Here is a 16275-nt window from a genome sequence, read left to right on the forward strand (position 1 = left end):
GGGCTCTATCACCAAGGAGTTGTTGAACTGCCTCAGTGACCTCGCCCCCAGAGATTGGCGGGTCATCCCCTTCGTCCCCAGGCTCTGCCTCCACCACAGAAGACGTGCCAGTGGGATTGAGGAGGTCATCGAAGTATTCTTTCCACCGCCCGACAATTTTCTCAGTCGAAGTCAGCAGCACTTCACCCGCACTATACACAGTGCAGGTAGAACACAGCTTTCCCCTCCTGAGCCGCCTGACGGTTTTCCAGAATCTCTTCGAGGCAGTTCAAAAGTTTTTTTCCATGGCCTCTCCGAACTCCTCAAACACCCAAGTTTTTGCTTCAGCCACCACCCGCGCCACATTCCGCATTGGCCTGTCAGTACCTATCAGCTGCCTCCGGAGTCCCACAGGCTAAACAAGCCCAGTAGGACTCCTTCTTCAGCTTGTTGGCTCCCCTCACCTCTGGTGTCCACCATTTGGTTCAGGGATTACCACCACAAAAGGCACCAACTAGCTTGCGGCCGCAGCTCACTGCAGCGACTTCGGCAATGGAGGTGCTGAACATGGTCCATTGGGACTCAATGTTCCCAGTCTCCCTCGGAATGTTGTTGAAGCTCTGCCGGAGGTGTGATTTGAAGAATTTCCGGACCGGGGCCTCTGCTAGGCATTCCCAGCACACCCTCACTGTACTTTTAGGCGCCTCCCACGCCACCTGATCCAACTCACCACCAGGTGGTGATCAGTTGACAGCTCAGTCTCTATCTTTACCCGAGTGTCTAAAACAAATGGCCTCAGGGTTTACAAAATCGATCATCGACCCGTGGCCTAGAGTGTCCTGGTGCCACGTGCACTTATGGACACTCTTGTGTTTGAACATGGTGTTTGTTATGGCCAAACTGTGGTTTGCACAGAAGTCCAATAACAAAACACCACTTGGGTTCAGATCAGGGAGGCCGTTCCTCCCATTCACGCCCCTCCAGGTCTTGCTGTCATTGCCCACATGAGCACTGAAGTCTCCCAGTAGGACAACAGAGTCCCCAGGACGAGCACCCTCCAGTACCCCACCCAGGGACTCCAAGAAGGCTGGGTACTCTGAATTGCTGCTCGGCCCATCAGCGCAGACAACGGTCAGAACCCGTTCCCTGACCCGAAGGCGAAGGGAACAAACCCTCTCGTCCACTGGGAGAAACCCCAACATACCAGCATCAAGCTGAGGGGATACCAAGATACCCACCCCAGTCTGCCGCCTCTCACCGGGGGCAACTCCAGACTGAGACAGAGTCCAGCCCCTCTCCAGGAGGCTGGTTCCAGAGCCCAAGCCATGCTTTGACATGAGCCCGACTATAGCTAGCTGGTACCTCTCAACCTCACCCACTAACTCAGGCTCCTTCCTCACCAGAGAGGTGACATTCCATGTCCCAATTGCCAGTCTTGGTAGCCGGGGATCGGTCCACCAGGTCCTCAGCTACTGGCCACCGCCCGACTCACATTGAACCCGACCCCTACGGTGCCTCCTGCGGATGGTGGGCCTGCAGGAAGATGGGCCCATGTCCCTTTTTTGGGCTGTGCCCGGCCGGGCACCGTGGACTAACGGCCGGCCACCAGATGCTCGCCCTCGGGCACCCTCACCAGGCCTGGCTCCAGGGTGGGGCCCCGGTAACCCTTTCCTGGGCAGGGTGAACTGTTCCCTTGATGGTCTTTTTATAGGGGTTTTCTAAATTGCTCTATGTCTGGTCCCTCATCCAGGACCAATTTGCCATGGGATACCGTACCAGGGGACAAAAGCCTCCAGACAACATAGCCCCTGGGATCTCTGGGACACACAAACACCTCCACCACGACAAGGTGGTGATTTTTTCACTAGTTTTGATTTTGCCTACAGGCAGTATCACTACTGGTAGCATTAGACAATACCTGGAAACTAGTTGCACATGTAGTTCAATACCTCCAGCAGGACTGGTATCTGCTCCATTGTACTAGAAGGAACAGGATTATGGAATTATTTTTCTATTATAAGTCACACACTAGAAAAAACTTAATCCAAGCAAATAATTTAATTTTACAGGAGCAATTAAATTCCTTGTGAGGAAATGCTGTAAATTCAATAACCTGTGTGTGTAGAATTTAGCAGAGATAAGAGCTTTTGTTAATAGTGTGAACATATCAATCCGGGACCATCCAGTCTGGTAGTGCGTACTGTCCAGTTCGCAGACCATATTTCTCTGCTATTAGTTCTTCTTAACTGGCTCCCAGTCAAATCCAGAATTTAATTTAAAATAATTTCCTTCACATACAAACTCTGAGCACTTCCCTTTCAGACTGCAGGCTTACATGTGGTTCCTGGAGTCTTTAAAAGTAGAATAGGAGGCCAAGTCTTCAGTTCTATGGCCCATCTTGTATGGATCCAGCTTCCAGTTTGGATTTGTGAAAGACACACTCTGTACATTTAATATTAGAATAATATCATGCATAAGAAGCTTTAAAATAGACCTCATGGGTTAACAGCTGAGTTACACTGGAGACATTGTAACTGTATCATAAGTACTGCTTTAACCTCAATAACTTCAGGGTGACACTGGATACATTGCAGCTGTGGGGTTGTCACAGGAAATCATGTTTCACTAAATAAATTAATCTTCTCTGTAGTCTTTTTCTTTTTTTGTCCTGTTTGTCTCCTCAATATTCAACATTGTAGTTATATCATGTTTTATAACTTGTCAGTAAAATGACCAAAGTGAGATTTTTAAGCACACTGCACATAAATTGGTTTGTTTTAGCCCTATTTATGGTGTTCCTAAAAACTAAATTCAGACAGTGCAGTTAAATATTTTAACAGGTTTTTTTTTAAGACTTGGAGCCAGCTGAATTTAGCTGTTGAACACTGGGGCTACCCTTCCGTGAATTGGCTACAGACGTTATCTTGGTGGAGGGGTTTGTGTGTCCCAGGGATCCCAGGGGCTATGTTGTTGGGGGGCTTTTGGCCCCTGGTAGGGTCTCCCATGGCAAATCGGTCCTGGATGAGGGACCAGACAACTAGCAATTCAAAGGACCCCTATGAGTAGAAAATTAAGGCAACAGTTCATCCTGCCCAGGACAGGGTTACTGGGGCCCTGCTCTGGAGCCATGTCTGGCCCATGCCTGAGGGCGAGCATCTCGTGGCTGGGCCTTAGTCCATGGGGACCGGCCGGGCACAGCCCAAAAAAGGGACATGGGCCCATCCTTCTGTAGGCCCACCACTGGCAGGAGGCACTGTAGGGGTTGTGTGCAATGTCTGCCTGATGGCAGCCAGGAGCAGAGGGCCTTGCGGACCGATTCCCGGCTACCTAGACTAGCAATTGGGACATGGACTGTCACCTCTCTGGTGGGGAAAGAGCCTGACTTAGTGCATGAGTTTGAGAGGTACTGGCTAGATATAGTGTGGGTCACCTCAACGCATGGCTTGTGCTCTGGAACCAGTCCCCTGAAGAGGACCTGCACTGTAAAAAAGAAAAAGTTGAGAAAACGTAAAATTTCAAGGCAACATGATGCAAGAGATTTTTGAGTTGTCTCAACTTTTGCAACTGTTGTTGACTTAACTAAGATTTCCAAGTTCTGCCTACTTGGTTCTTCTTGTTCACCTAATTAGGATAATCCTGGAAGTCTAACGAAGACATTCTGGTTTCAATGCCATGTTTTTCTGCCTTCACCAAACAAGGATATTCTTGTTGAGTAATCATACAATTCTTACTCCGTGAGTTGAAAATGTACCTATATAAACAAAGGAAAATGTATGCTGTGATTATACTTGAAAGAACACTCAATAAATAGATATAGAATAAAACAAAGCACAATTCAATGTTATCTAAAAGCTTATTTATTTTGTTCAACGGTGCTTTCAGTACATTTCAGAATGTCATGGGCAGTAGGGTGAGTTTATTTTGGGTGCTTTGAGCACCCCAGCAGAGACGTTAAAATTCCAGAGTCCAGAACCAAAAAAGAAAAATGTCCAGCAACTTAATAATTCACGCACACACCCTGACCATCTTGTAAAAGCTGAACATAACTATTGCACCTTAAATAGGGTAATTCCACAAACGATTGCCTATGTACCCAGACATTGACATTTTACATGGGCTTACTATGATGAACTATGGAAGTTAAAAGTTATTAGAAATGTTACCATCAATGAAGAGGAAACTAACAGGTAAAACACCAGTTCTATGCTTCATGTGAAGTGGAAAACACTATAACAAATCTTTTAAAATACTACAAGACAAATTTTCACCATATACTCTCAACAATACAGATTCATCTGACTTAAATTTACATTTCGAATAATGATTTATCCACTTCACCATCATATTGTCCGACCAGGTCAAAATAAGATGGCCTCAATTGCTTTAAAGGTGTAACTCATCTGCTTTGGATAATCAATGTTGAGGGCATACAGAAGGCCAAAGAGGTATGCCAAGGCAGTAGAGCGCTCTGGAATGTTATGTAGCACGATGTCTCCTTCCAACACAACTGCATGTTCTCGCACAGACGTATCGGCATCGTCATCTTGTAGGATGGTGAGGATGGCAACTGATGCACTGTTCAACACTGGTTCCAAAATGTCAGTGTCCTGAAGAAAAGTAAAATATGAATTATTGAAAGCTAAGAAAAACTAAAGACAAAACAAATTTCTAAAGATTGTGTGCTATCATGTACATGTGTTTTGTTTGAAGCCAACATCTTTTTCAGTTTCTGTTAAGAGAAAAGTATACTCACTTCTAAAAATGTCAGATAAAGAAGCACTTCACTCACCTGTTCGTCAAGTTTATCCAGGAGGTCTTCCATCTCCTCACAAAGAGCTCCCTTCTTAGACCAGTACAGATTCAGCAGGCCAGGCACAAATTTGTCAAGGGATGCATTGAAGGTCCCCAGGAGGTCTTTGCTTGTGATCCGATGAAATTTTTCAGATATCTAAACAAGACATTCACCAAAATATTGTCATTTATTCAGCACAGAAAATCCCTGGGTAGCGGACTTGGACAGTCTGCACCATGTTATATGCCTGACTGCGTTATCAACAGCAAAACCTACTTCAAAAATCTCTCATGAATACGTATTTTGAACAGGAATAGAAATACCCTCCACAAAACCCAGTATCAATATGCAAATACATATTATGTTCTAAGTTGCACCAAAATCTGTGACCAATCAGATTCTGTGACCTGCCTTAGTATTCTTTCCCTAACCATCTCAGTCTATAGAAGTCCTATTTCTAGCACTAAAACAAAAAACAAAACAAAAAAAAACACGCCAAGTCAAAATTATGAGATTGCCTTTCTGTTTCACAATTTCGATTTAGCATGGGGAATCTTTTCTTGAAAGAAATTTCCTTACACATTTTCAGTGTAAAGAAAGGTTCAGGGTAAGGATTTCAATGTAACACTGGCAAGGGTCTTGACTGGAATAGTAGCACAATATAAAAGTTGGCCAATGCCTTACCCCAGCAAATACTGTACTACTTCAATATAATCAATCTAGTATAAATCATGCCCAATTTGAATAATAATTAAATTATAAATAAATTAGGACAGTCTTACCTCCTCAGAGTAAAACAGCGCAGGTCATCTCTCCTGGACACACACACTGGACACCACAGGCTGACACTCCACGACCTCTCTCCGCCTGAGAAAAAATGTTTGCAATAATGAAACATTTCAATATAACGTAGAAAAAAAAACAGGAAAAAAAAACGAGTTACAGATTGGACTTCCTGATCCTTACTGCGCATGTGCAAAGTCGGACAGTACAGATCGCGTCTACCTGTGGAATTGTACATAAAATCAATACTCCACCAACAAAAAGGCTCTCAAAACAATACAATACTTTCCACAGCTTTGAAGGATGGTCAGGTGTATCCTTCGTGGCCCACCCCATGCCAGAATTCATAGCGCGGCCCAGCCGATTCTAGTTTCCAACAATGGCGGCAGCCACTTAGTTTTAATATTACTCTTATTACCCTTTCTGGGTCACAAAGTAAACTTTTAAGATATTTTCAGGTGAGAATGTAGCTGTGTAAATTTCAAATATCTGCTCAGTTTATTAAGACAACACATATTTGCAAAAATGCTTCTACGTTTTCGGAGACGTCTGTTACCACCGGCTTCGATAGCTAGCTGGCATATCATTTTCACCCCCCCCCTCCCGCGCGGTCCTTCGCTAGCTTAAACATGATATATATAAGTCACTTAGATAACTTAAATATGTTATTGTTTGCCTTTTTTTCCAGTGTTTGACTCAATCCACCCTCCTGGGTCCTGAGGAGGATGCAAACTAGGCGCTTGTAGAAAATCCTAATAATAGATCTCGTTAGCTTACCTGCTAGGGTAAATAGTCAGCTTGTCCTGTCCAAAAAATGGTCAAAAAATACACTCCAACTTCAGACCAGGTAAAATCCGTAATGGTCGAAAAATTTTAATTTCCATCCAACTTTGGCCACGTTTCTTCAAAATTTCTTAGCAGGTTTTCAGTCCAGAACACATTGACAAACCACTATCTATCACACAGCTCAGGTCTGCTCAGGCTCGTTTGGTCTAGTTCAAACTTGTTCACCACGTGTGCAAGTCATCTACGGGGTTTCCCACTGGTTCACAACTTGACTCAAAAAATCTACTCAAAAGTTGATAATCTTTGTTATGCTCTCTAGAAAATCTTAGTTAGGACAACAATGGAAGAAATTTGTTGGGCAGACAAGCTTTTTTAGGTTGTAAATGGAAAGTTTTATTTCTAAGTCAGTTTAATTTGAAAACTTTAATCAAATCAACAATTACTAGTTATCGTTTTTACAGTGTGGACTCTGTCACAGGCTGCAGTTGCCATGGGTGAGAGGCGGCAGGCTGGGGTCGGTATCCTTGTTTCCCTTTGGCTTGCTGCCTCAAAGTTGGGGTTTCATTCTGTCTTCTCGCTTCCTGATTTTTCTGTTTTACGTCACAATTAAACCTGGGTTTTCGGTTGCGGAACATACGCACTGTCCTGGGAGGGGCGTCTATGGACATGCACCAGCTAATGTAGTCACTCACAGTCTCTGTGTATTCATAGTTTTTGCCTGTGGGGCCTCTTTGAAAGTGCTCCAGTCTGTGGCCTCTAAGCGTCCCTGCAGGCTAGCTTTCACACTTTCAGTTCAGGTAGGGCTTTGTCTTTAGCCTTTTGTTGTAAACTGGTTTGACCCGGATTACTGTGATCAGACTTTCCAAAGTGGGATTTTGGTTCAGCTGAAAAGCGATTTCTGATGTTGCTGTAGCAGTCATCCAATGTTTTATTTCCCCTGATGGGGAAAGTCATAAACTGATGGAATTTAGGCCTATTTTTCCAGAGATTGTAATGGTTGCGTAACAGACGCAAATGGTGCAAAAAAAGGTGCTCTTTACTCTACAGCTGTTTACCCTAAATATCTCAATGACTTTTTTATCTGAAAAACAGGTCATATCCTATTCGGCATGTCTTTTTCAGTATTTTCTGTTTTACAGTCTAGCTTGCTCAGAGTTTTTTCTCTTGGCAGCCATGGCCTATGACAGATATGTGGCTATATGCAAATCTCTCCAATATCCAACCATCATGAGAAAAAAGACTGTGAGTATTTTCCTGTTCATAGCTTTGCTTGTGCCTGCTTTTATATGACAATCCAAGCAATAGGGAGTGCTAAAGCTAAATTGTGTTCCTTTTATTTAAATGAAAGATTTTGTAACAACAGAATTTATACTTTTCAGTGTGTAAGATCAGAATTATTTGCTGCCTTTGGTTTGGTTTATTTGCTAGATCTTGGAATACTCCCTCTGTTATTCATACTTTACACATACACAAAAATATTCTTAATGTCTTATCGAAGTTGTAAAGAAATTAGGAAGAAAGCTGCAGAGACCTGTTTACCCCACCTTACAGTTTTAATTAGCTTTTCCTGTTTAGGTTGCTATGATGTCGTTATAGCCCGAGTGGAATCAGATTTTCCAAAAACTGCACGCTTAATAATGACATTACAACTAGCTTTGTATAATCCTTTGTTCAATCCATTTGTATATGGGCTTAAAATAAAGGAAATTTTTAAACACCTGAAAAGCTTGCTTTCTCCACCCCCTGCCAAAAAAAAGAAAAAATTTGATGCATTAATTCTGAATTGTTAAGATTCTTAAGCTATTTTAAAAATAGTTTTGTTAAATATTAAAGTCTTGAAATTGATTTATTCTGCGTTTTTTGCATTATTGTTATAAATTTAATCTGCAGAATTTAAACCTGTTTTTCCCTGTTTTTTGATCACGATTTCTCTGGTACATGTTTATTGTAACATAAATATGTTATGCTTTATATTTTGAATTACAAGAACTCAAGAGTAAAAAATCTACTAACTCCAGTAGTATAAATTAAAGTGACAGGTATTATGTTAAACCTCCAAGAGAATTTTCTTTATCAGTTAACTGTATACAGCAATATTCTTACTGTAACTCAAACTAAATAAGCATTGTGTGGAGTTTCAAGATGTTTTTGTGGAGGAAATATACTACCACTAAACAAGAACTGTTTTATGTTTATTTATGTTTTATTTACAAATAACAAAAGTTATTTCTTCATGATACTTTCAGTGTTTTTACCTGCTATTTAGTAATCAATAGTTTCAGCATCCGTAGAGCACAAACATTTTGTTGCAGGTTAATTTTGATTTAAGATTCCTTAAGAGTAAAGAGCATTAGCCATAGAGGCCCATGTGAATAAGCCAAACTAAGTTTGGCATTTCACTCCCACCTCTTCATCTTCAGCCAATTAAGAATTAACCTTTAACTTAGCCTAACTTGTACTGTATTTTGGACTTACAGGCCACACAGGCCTCATGTAGGTTTGAAACCAAAATCTTGATGCTTTGACAGGGTTAACAATGCACTAGAAGTACACTAGTAGAATAAGGGGAATGTAGAAATTAAAGAGTAATCTCCCTTAGTAAGGCCAAGGCCTCCAGTAGTAAGGCCAAAATGATTTCATGACCTAATACTGAATACTAAGGTGCACTGATTTGATTGAATACACTACAAAGACATGATATCTAATGTTAAAACTGATAAACTTCATTGTAGTTTTGCAAATCTTCTTTCACAGTTAGCGGAGAAGATGACTGTGTAGAAGTGAGAAGGAGGACCCAAGTGCTGACACAGAAAGAGTAAACATTATTCTAGGGTGATAAAACAGTTTTAAAAAGGCAAATGCCAAACTAAACCATAACCTAAACTAGGAGAGCTAAGTCTAAACATAAAAAACCCCTGCAATGTGAACGTGAACATAGAAACCTGACATGAGAAACTTGAAACACGAAAACCTGCCATGAATTTATAAACCTGGAAATATGGCAAGACATGGATACAAACCAGAAAAACAGATAAGGAATGAATGAAAACGCACAGACAAAATACACATAGGAGGAGATGAGGGGAAGTGGAAACACGTGGAAAACAGCTGATACAAATGAACATAATAACACCACAGGGGACGTGAAACTAAACACAATGCACATGGAAACACCAGAGTCTTTATAATATAGCCGGCACAACCCTGCTCATGGCCGGCTGGGGCCGTCATCCGTCGCTCTGGAGCAGCTCGCGCCTTGACCTTGGACCCAGGTCGAGCAGGCTCCCCTGGCACAGGGACCTCTGTCTCCCCACACGGTTCCTCCACTGCTCCCGGCTGGAGCAGCCTTTCATACGGCAGCTCATCCCCCTCCAACAGGCACGGGCCCTCTTGTCCCTCGTTCACTTCTGGTTGGCGCTTCTCCTCCACCACTCCACTGCTCCCGACAGAAGTAGCCCTTCAGCCGGCTGTTCCCCCTCCTCTGGCTAGCGTGCACCCCCATGCGCCTCATCCACCACCTCTGGCTGCCGAAGTGCCCCACACGGCTCCTCCACCGCTTCCCCACCACCAGGTTCCACCTGTGGGGTTAGCGGCAGCAGTGTGGACCACGCTCTTGGCTGGCATTTGCATATACATCACACCACAATACACAACTGGTTGCCACTCTGCCCAACCCCTAATTCCCCAAGTTTTAACATGGCCGGCATGATGACGGATGCTGTGCAGGTGTATCCGGATGGCACCACTAACCACGCCTCACTGCAATGACAGATTAAGACAATCAGACTTAACATGACGAGGAAGACTAAAACACAGGGGGTGATTACACAAAGGGATATAAGAAGCAGAACTAAAACAGCAACCTAGGGAAAATAGGAATGAGCTGAACTTAAACATAATAAATAAAATATCCAAATTCAGAGCGCTGAGTCAAACAACCCAGGTTCGTGACATCGTCACTCATTTCGAACTTGATGCCAGGAACACATTCCCAAAAAGCTGGAACAGGGGCAACATTAGACTGGGAAAGTTGAGGAATATTCAAGAAATACCTGTTTTGAACATTCCACAGGTGAACAGGTTAATTGGAAACAGGTGTTTTTCATGACTGGGTATAAAACAACCTTCGATCTCTAAGGCAGCACCGCATTAAAAGTCCGCGTGGGCTCAGGAATACTTTCAGAAAAACCATTTCAAATTGTTTTTGGAAATCATGGATGTTGTGTCCTCCAGGGCAAGGAGGAAAATAACCACCCGGATTGTTATCGGTGCAAAGTTCAAAAGCCAGCATCTGTGATGGTATGGGGTGTGTTTTTGCCCATGGCATAGGTAACTTGCACATTTGTGAAGGCACCATTAATGCTGAAAGGTACATACAGGTTTTGGGGCAACATATGCTCCCATCCAAGTAAGGTCTATTTCAGGGACGTCCTTGCTTACTTCAGAAGGACATTCTGCATGTGTTACAATACGATAACTGAGACCCGGACTGTTGAGCAACTGAAATTGTACATCAAGCAAGAATGGGGAAAATTCCACCTATGCAGCTTCAACAATTAGTGTCCTCTGTTCCCAAACACTTATTGGTGTTGTTAAAAGGAAAGGTAACATAATACAGTGGTAAACATGCCCCTGTCGCAGCTTTTTTGGAATGTGTTGAAGGCATCAAATTCAAAATGAGTGAAGATTTTCAAAACAACAATAAAGTGTATCAGGTTGAACATCAGATAATTAGTCTTTGTAGTGTATTCATCTGAATATACTCGAGGTTGAAAAGGATTTGCAAATCATTATATTCTGTTTTTATTTAAGTTTTACACAACATCCCAACTTCATTGGATTTGGCATTGTACAGGGTGGGCCATTTATATGGATACACCATAATAACATGGGAATGGTTGGTGATATTAAAGTCCTGTTTGTGGCACATTAGTATATGTGAGGGGGCAAACTCGGCAAGGTGGGTGGTGACCATGGTGGCCATTTCATCAGTGGCTGTCCTAGCTTCATTTAGCAAGAGCCCACAGCGTAGCACTCGCCGCATGTCACTGGAGAGTGGCATTAGTCGAACATCCCTTCGGTGGATATTAGCTACTCACAAATGGCACCCTTACAAACTCCAGCTACTGCAGCATCTCAACGAGGATGACCCAGATCGGCGCACAGAATTTGCAGAATGGGCAAAGCAAAAATTGGAACAGGAACCTCAGTTCACGCAGAAGAGTTTGTTCAGTGATGAGGCAAACTTTTAAGTGAATGGTGAAGTTAACAAACAAAACCACCGCTATTGGTCTGACACTAACCCACATTGGATGGATCCCTGCAAGACTGTTGGACCAACAAAAGAGATGGTTTGGTGTGGTATATGGAATACAACGATAGTGGGTCCATTCTTCATCAATGGTAACCTCAAGGCCACTGGATATTTGAAATTGCTACATGATGATGTGTTTCCCTCTTTATGCACTGAAGCTGGCACGTTCCCTTAGTTTTTCCAGCAAGATGGCGCACCACCACATTATGGGTGCCAGGTCCGAGCATTCCTAGATGAACAGTTTCCTGGAAAGTGGATTGGTCGTCGTAGGCCAGTTGAATGGCCCCCAAGGTCTCCCGATCTGACCCCCTTAGACTTTTGTCTTTGGGGTCATCTGAAGGCAATTGTCTATGGTGTGAAGATACGAAATGTGCAGCACCTGAAACTACGGATACTGGATGCCTGTGCTGGCATTTCTCCTGCGGTGTTGCTATCAGTGTGTGAAGAGTGGGAGAAGAGGTTTGCATTGACAATCCAACACAATAGGCAGCACATTGAACACATTTTAGAAGTGGTCAGAAACTTGTAAATAACTCATGAAAGAATAAAGTTACGTTGAAACCAAGCACACCGTTGTTTTTCTTGTGACATTACCAATAAGTTTGATGTGTCACATGGCCCTCTTCCTATTGAAAAAAAACAAAAGTTGTATTCAAGATGGCCGGCTTCTAAACGGCCACCATCGTCACCATCCATCTTGAGGAGTTTGCCCCCTCACATATACTAATGTGCCACAAACAGAACTTTAATATCACCAACCATATAACCCATGTTATTACGGTGTATCCATATAAATGGCCCACGCTGTACATCCCCAGAGGTTATTGAGAATGTCCAAGCTAAGATCCTGAAGGAACTGCAAATAGAAACAGACAAACTATTGGCTTTTAACCAACGGACATAGTAATCTTCTCGTCGTGTTCGGGTCAAACCTGACCGATTTAAGACTTAACACACTCATAAATATTGTCTCAAGGCCTTATTGTCTCAAAGCTTTATGATATCCTCCACACTATGCACTTGAACATATAAAAGTGATGAATACCTCTTTCACTGAATTTTGAGTGTTTTATTCAACCTTGTTACACCTGTGGTGTTCCCAGTCAAACGTGACCACCATAGAATATGAATGGGAATGCATGCATTCACTCACTCACTGACTGAACGACCCACTGAGTGACCCACCGAACAACCAAATGAAAGACCCACTGAACAACCCACTGAACAACCCACTGAATTACCCACTGAACAACCACTGAACGACTACTAAAGAACCCACTGAACAACCCAGTGAGCGACCCACTGAACTGAATTTGGTGGTTAAAAATGTTTTTTGTGTTAATTTAAGAGCAGCTAAAACGGACCAGTCGGTTTTGACCGGGAACACTAAAGTAAGGGGCAGGAGGTGAACATGACCGGAGGGTTGAAAGGCAAAGTAAAAAGCCTATAGTGACAGATGTAGCTATACCAAGTGATATCAACATCAGGAAAAAGGAAGACTAAAGCTTGAGAAATACTAAAGGCAGAGCTGGAAAAGATAGGGAGAGTGAAGGCAGCTATTATAAAAGCTGGAGCTCCACAGGCTAGAGTGCAATGGGAACAGTAGTAAGCAGCATTTTAAACAATGAGCCAACCCTGGCAGAAAAGAGCAGTGAAACTGAACTAGATTACGCCTAGTGACCTATAATAGCAAGTGCACTTTCTGAGCTGAGGATGAAGACTGTGCCTAGACTCAAGATAACGATCAACCAAGATGTTATTTTCCCACCTTTGCAGATGTGAAAAGTGCTCTATGTATCATCTCTACTGCCAGTGTCACTAAACCAATGAGCTCATATTCGTCACTTTCACAGTAATCCTAGAAGCACTCGGGTCAAGCATGCACGTAGAGTAAGCCCCCCATGGAGAAGAAGGCTGTAAGCTAAAATCAGGGAATCTTAGATGGATGTTCACTAGTTAACTCAGGTGCAGAAAGCAGGTCATGAGAGACAGATCCGGGATCAAAAAGAGGTACAACAAGATGTTCATAACTGAGTCTCTTGAAACCACCAAATAATGGTTCACAGCTCGTTCTGCTAGGGTGAAGAGAAACTCCAGCAAAGCAGAGACAGGCTACAAGAAAGCCTATGGCTCAATTTCCCAAACATACTGGATACTGGAATGCTTGGCAATGTACAAGACTAATAGTGGACTAATTGCATTGATCAGTAACTTAGGCACGCAAGAGAATAGTCCTCCACAGTAAATTCAAAACTTTGTAAAAGATTTTGAAAATTGTAGTTAGTGATCTGGAACGTCATGCTGTTTAGGTGGACAATGTACTTGCACAATCATTCTTTTATTGAACATCTCTTTGTAGACTGACTGGCCATTAACTTAACAAAATGTGGGTTTACCTGTGTAAAAGCAACACACATTGGACATTTGTGGACCAGAGTCAGATGCAGCCAGTACAAGCAAAAGTGCTGAGTATGGAACTCTTCACTGTGACAAAAAACATAAAAGTAGCTGATGCATTTCCAAGGTATGTGTGGTCAGTACAGCACTGAAATAAAACACAAGGTAGAGCAGATAATCCTAAATGCCCACAGTGAACTCATTGGCTGGACACATTAATTGTACACACCGTGTACAGTCAACTATAAGAGGCTGAGCAATGCCATTTTAGACCTCCTCTTCTCTGGAGAATGAATCAACCTGATAAAAACCTTCTCAAGACTCACATGATTCATTATGTATATGTGGTTCATGAATGATAAAGATATAATTCAAGTTCAGATATCTTTATGAACAGGACACACAACACAGGGTTTATGTTACTGTAATTTTGTTTAGTTTGGTTTGGTTTTTTAAATTGTTTTATGTAGTCTGGTTATTCAGTTTATTTTTTTTATTAAATAGTTTTTGAAGACAATAATGGATCAAGAGTTAAATTTTACATATGTAACTCTGGACTGGTATGTGGACATTAACAAGTACAGATATATTTTCTTTTTTATTATGTTTGCATTATATAGTCTAATAATCTGCACTAATTCTACTATTATGTACATAATCTGCATTCATAAAAACCTTCATGAGCCTATGTACATTTTCATTGCAGCTTTATTACTGAACTCTGTTCTTTACAGTACAACTATTTACCCAAAACTCCTGATTGACTTTTTATCTGATAAACAAGTCACAACATATTCAGCCTGTCTCTTTCAGTTTTTTATGTTTTACACTCTAGGTGGTTCAGAGTTCTTTGTCTTGGCTGCCATGGCCTATGACAGATATGTGGCAATATGTAAACCTCTGCAATATCATATTATCATGAGAAAAACCACTGTGAGTATTTTTCTGATCATAGCTTGGCTTGTACCTGCTTGTCATATTGCAGTCCAAGCAATAGGGAGTGCTAACATTAAACTGTGTGACTTTAATATAAAGGGAATATTTTGTAACAATGCAGTTTACACTCTTCTGTGTGAAAGATCAAGATTAATTACCATCTTTGGTGTGGTTGCTTTACTAGATCTTGCAGTACTTCCTATGCTCTTCATAGTTTTCACTTATACAAAAATATTTATAGTCTCTTATCAAAGATGTAAAGAAATTCAGAAGAAAGCTGCAGAGACTTGTTTACCCCATCTTTTAGTTTTAATCAGTGCCTCTGTGTTTTTTGTGTATGATGTAAGCATAGCTCGGGTGGAAACAAATTTTCCAAAAACTGTACGGATAGTAATGACATTACAAGTAGTTCTGTATCATCCTATTTTTAACCCATTCATCTATGGACTCAAAATGAAAAAAATTTCAAAACACCTGAAAAGGTTCTTTTCCAGGCCACAATCAATCCTTGCATTAAAAGTAAATGCCTAGTACAACATTGCTGTTATTTTTTGGCTGCAGTTACTTAAAACACTTTTCATATGACAACATGAAATCATCCAAACTATCATGTTTATATATTTTATGTATGAACAAGAAATGCAAGAAAATGTAAAGTTTAAAACATATCACTGTTGTGTTTTTGAAGAGATGGCACTGGCATTTATTTATTTAGTTTCTGGATATTAATATTAATATTGATATGTGTTGATAGCATCTTGTATTTTTATTGTTAGAGTTGATTGAATTAATCAAAAAATTCTTAACATACACGCCAAAATTATTTATTCTAATTATTTATGAGGTTTTTCATTAGTATATTTAGGACTAATAAATAATACTTTACTTTGGAAGCAAATTTTGAAACTGCATAAATCACTGGATATATAACATGGAAACTGTGTATGTGCCAGTTCTTCAGTGAGATCCAAGGTAGCTCAGATGAGTAGGTGCCCTTCAGAAGTACATTTATGTTTCATATTAGCTGCTACTGAAATCATCACACATACAATTATAAATAGATAAATTCCCCTAAATAATTGTTGAATCGGTGTATTACTATTTCTAAAACAATGGAAAAACCAATATGCATTTGGTGTAAGCAGATACAGGCTCTCTGTTGTTTTATGTGCTAATATCAACAGCAGTTTGGTGGTGTTGAATTTACAATAATCCTGTAGCCAACATGAAAAATGACATAAGCATAAACAGTGTTGGGGGTAATAGAATACGCGTACCGGTGTTACGT

The 16275-nt window shown here is 41.4% G+C and overlaps 1 protein-coding gene and 1 pseudogene across 1 annotated transcript; both read left to right on the forward strand.

Annotated features, from left to right (window-relative positions):
- The first annotated feature begins 6830 nt into the window (after positions 1-6830).
- On the forward strand, positions 6831-10108 carry LOC102291126 (annotated as a pseudogene).
- A 4462-nt stretch (positions 10109-14570) lies between these two features.
- On the forward strand, positions 14571-15518 carry LOC102290820 (olfactory receptor-like protein OLF4). Its single transcript, XM_005951647.1, has one exon. The coding sequence runs from the start codon at positions 14571-14573 to the stop codon at positions 15516-15518; it is 948 nt and encodes a 315-aa protein (XP_005951709.1).
- Positions 15519-16275: the final 757 nt, after the last annotated feature.

This window comes from Haplochromis burtoni, unplaced genomic scaffold (genome assembly GCF_018398535.1).
Source record: "Haplochromis burtoni strain Fernald_Lab_line unplaced genomic scaffold, NCSU_Asbu1 Contig_856, whole genome shotgun sequence".
Classification (NCBI taxonomy): Eukaryota; Metazoa; Chordata; class Actinopteri; order Cichliformes; family Cichlidae; genus Haplochromis; species Haplochromis burtoni.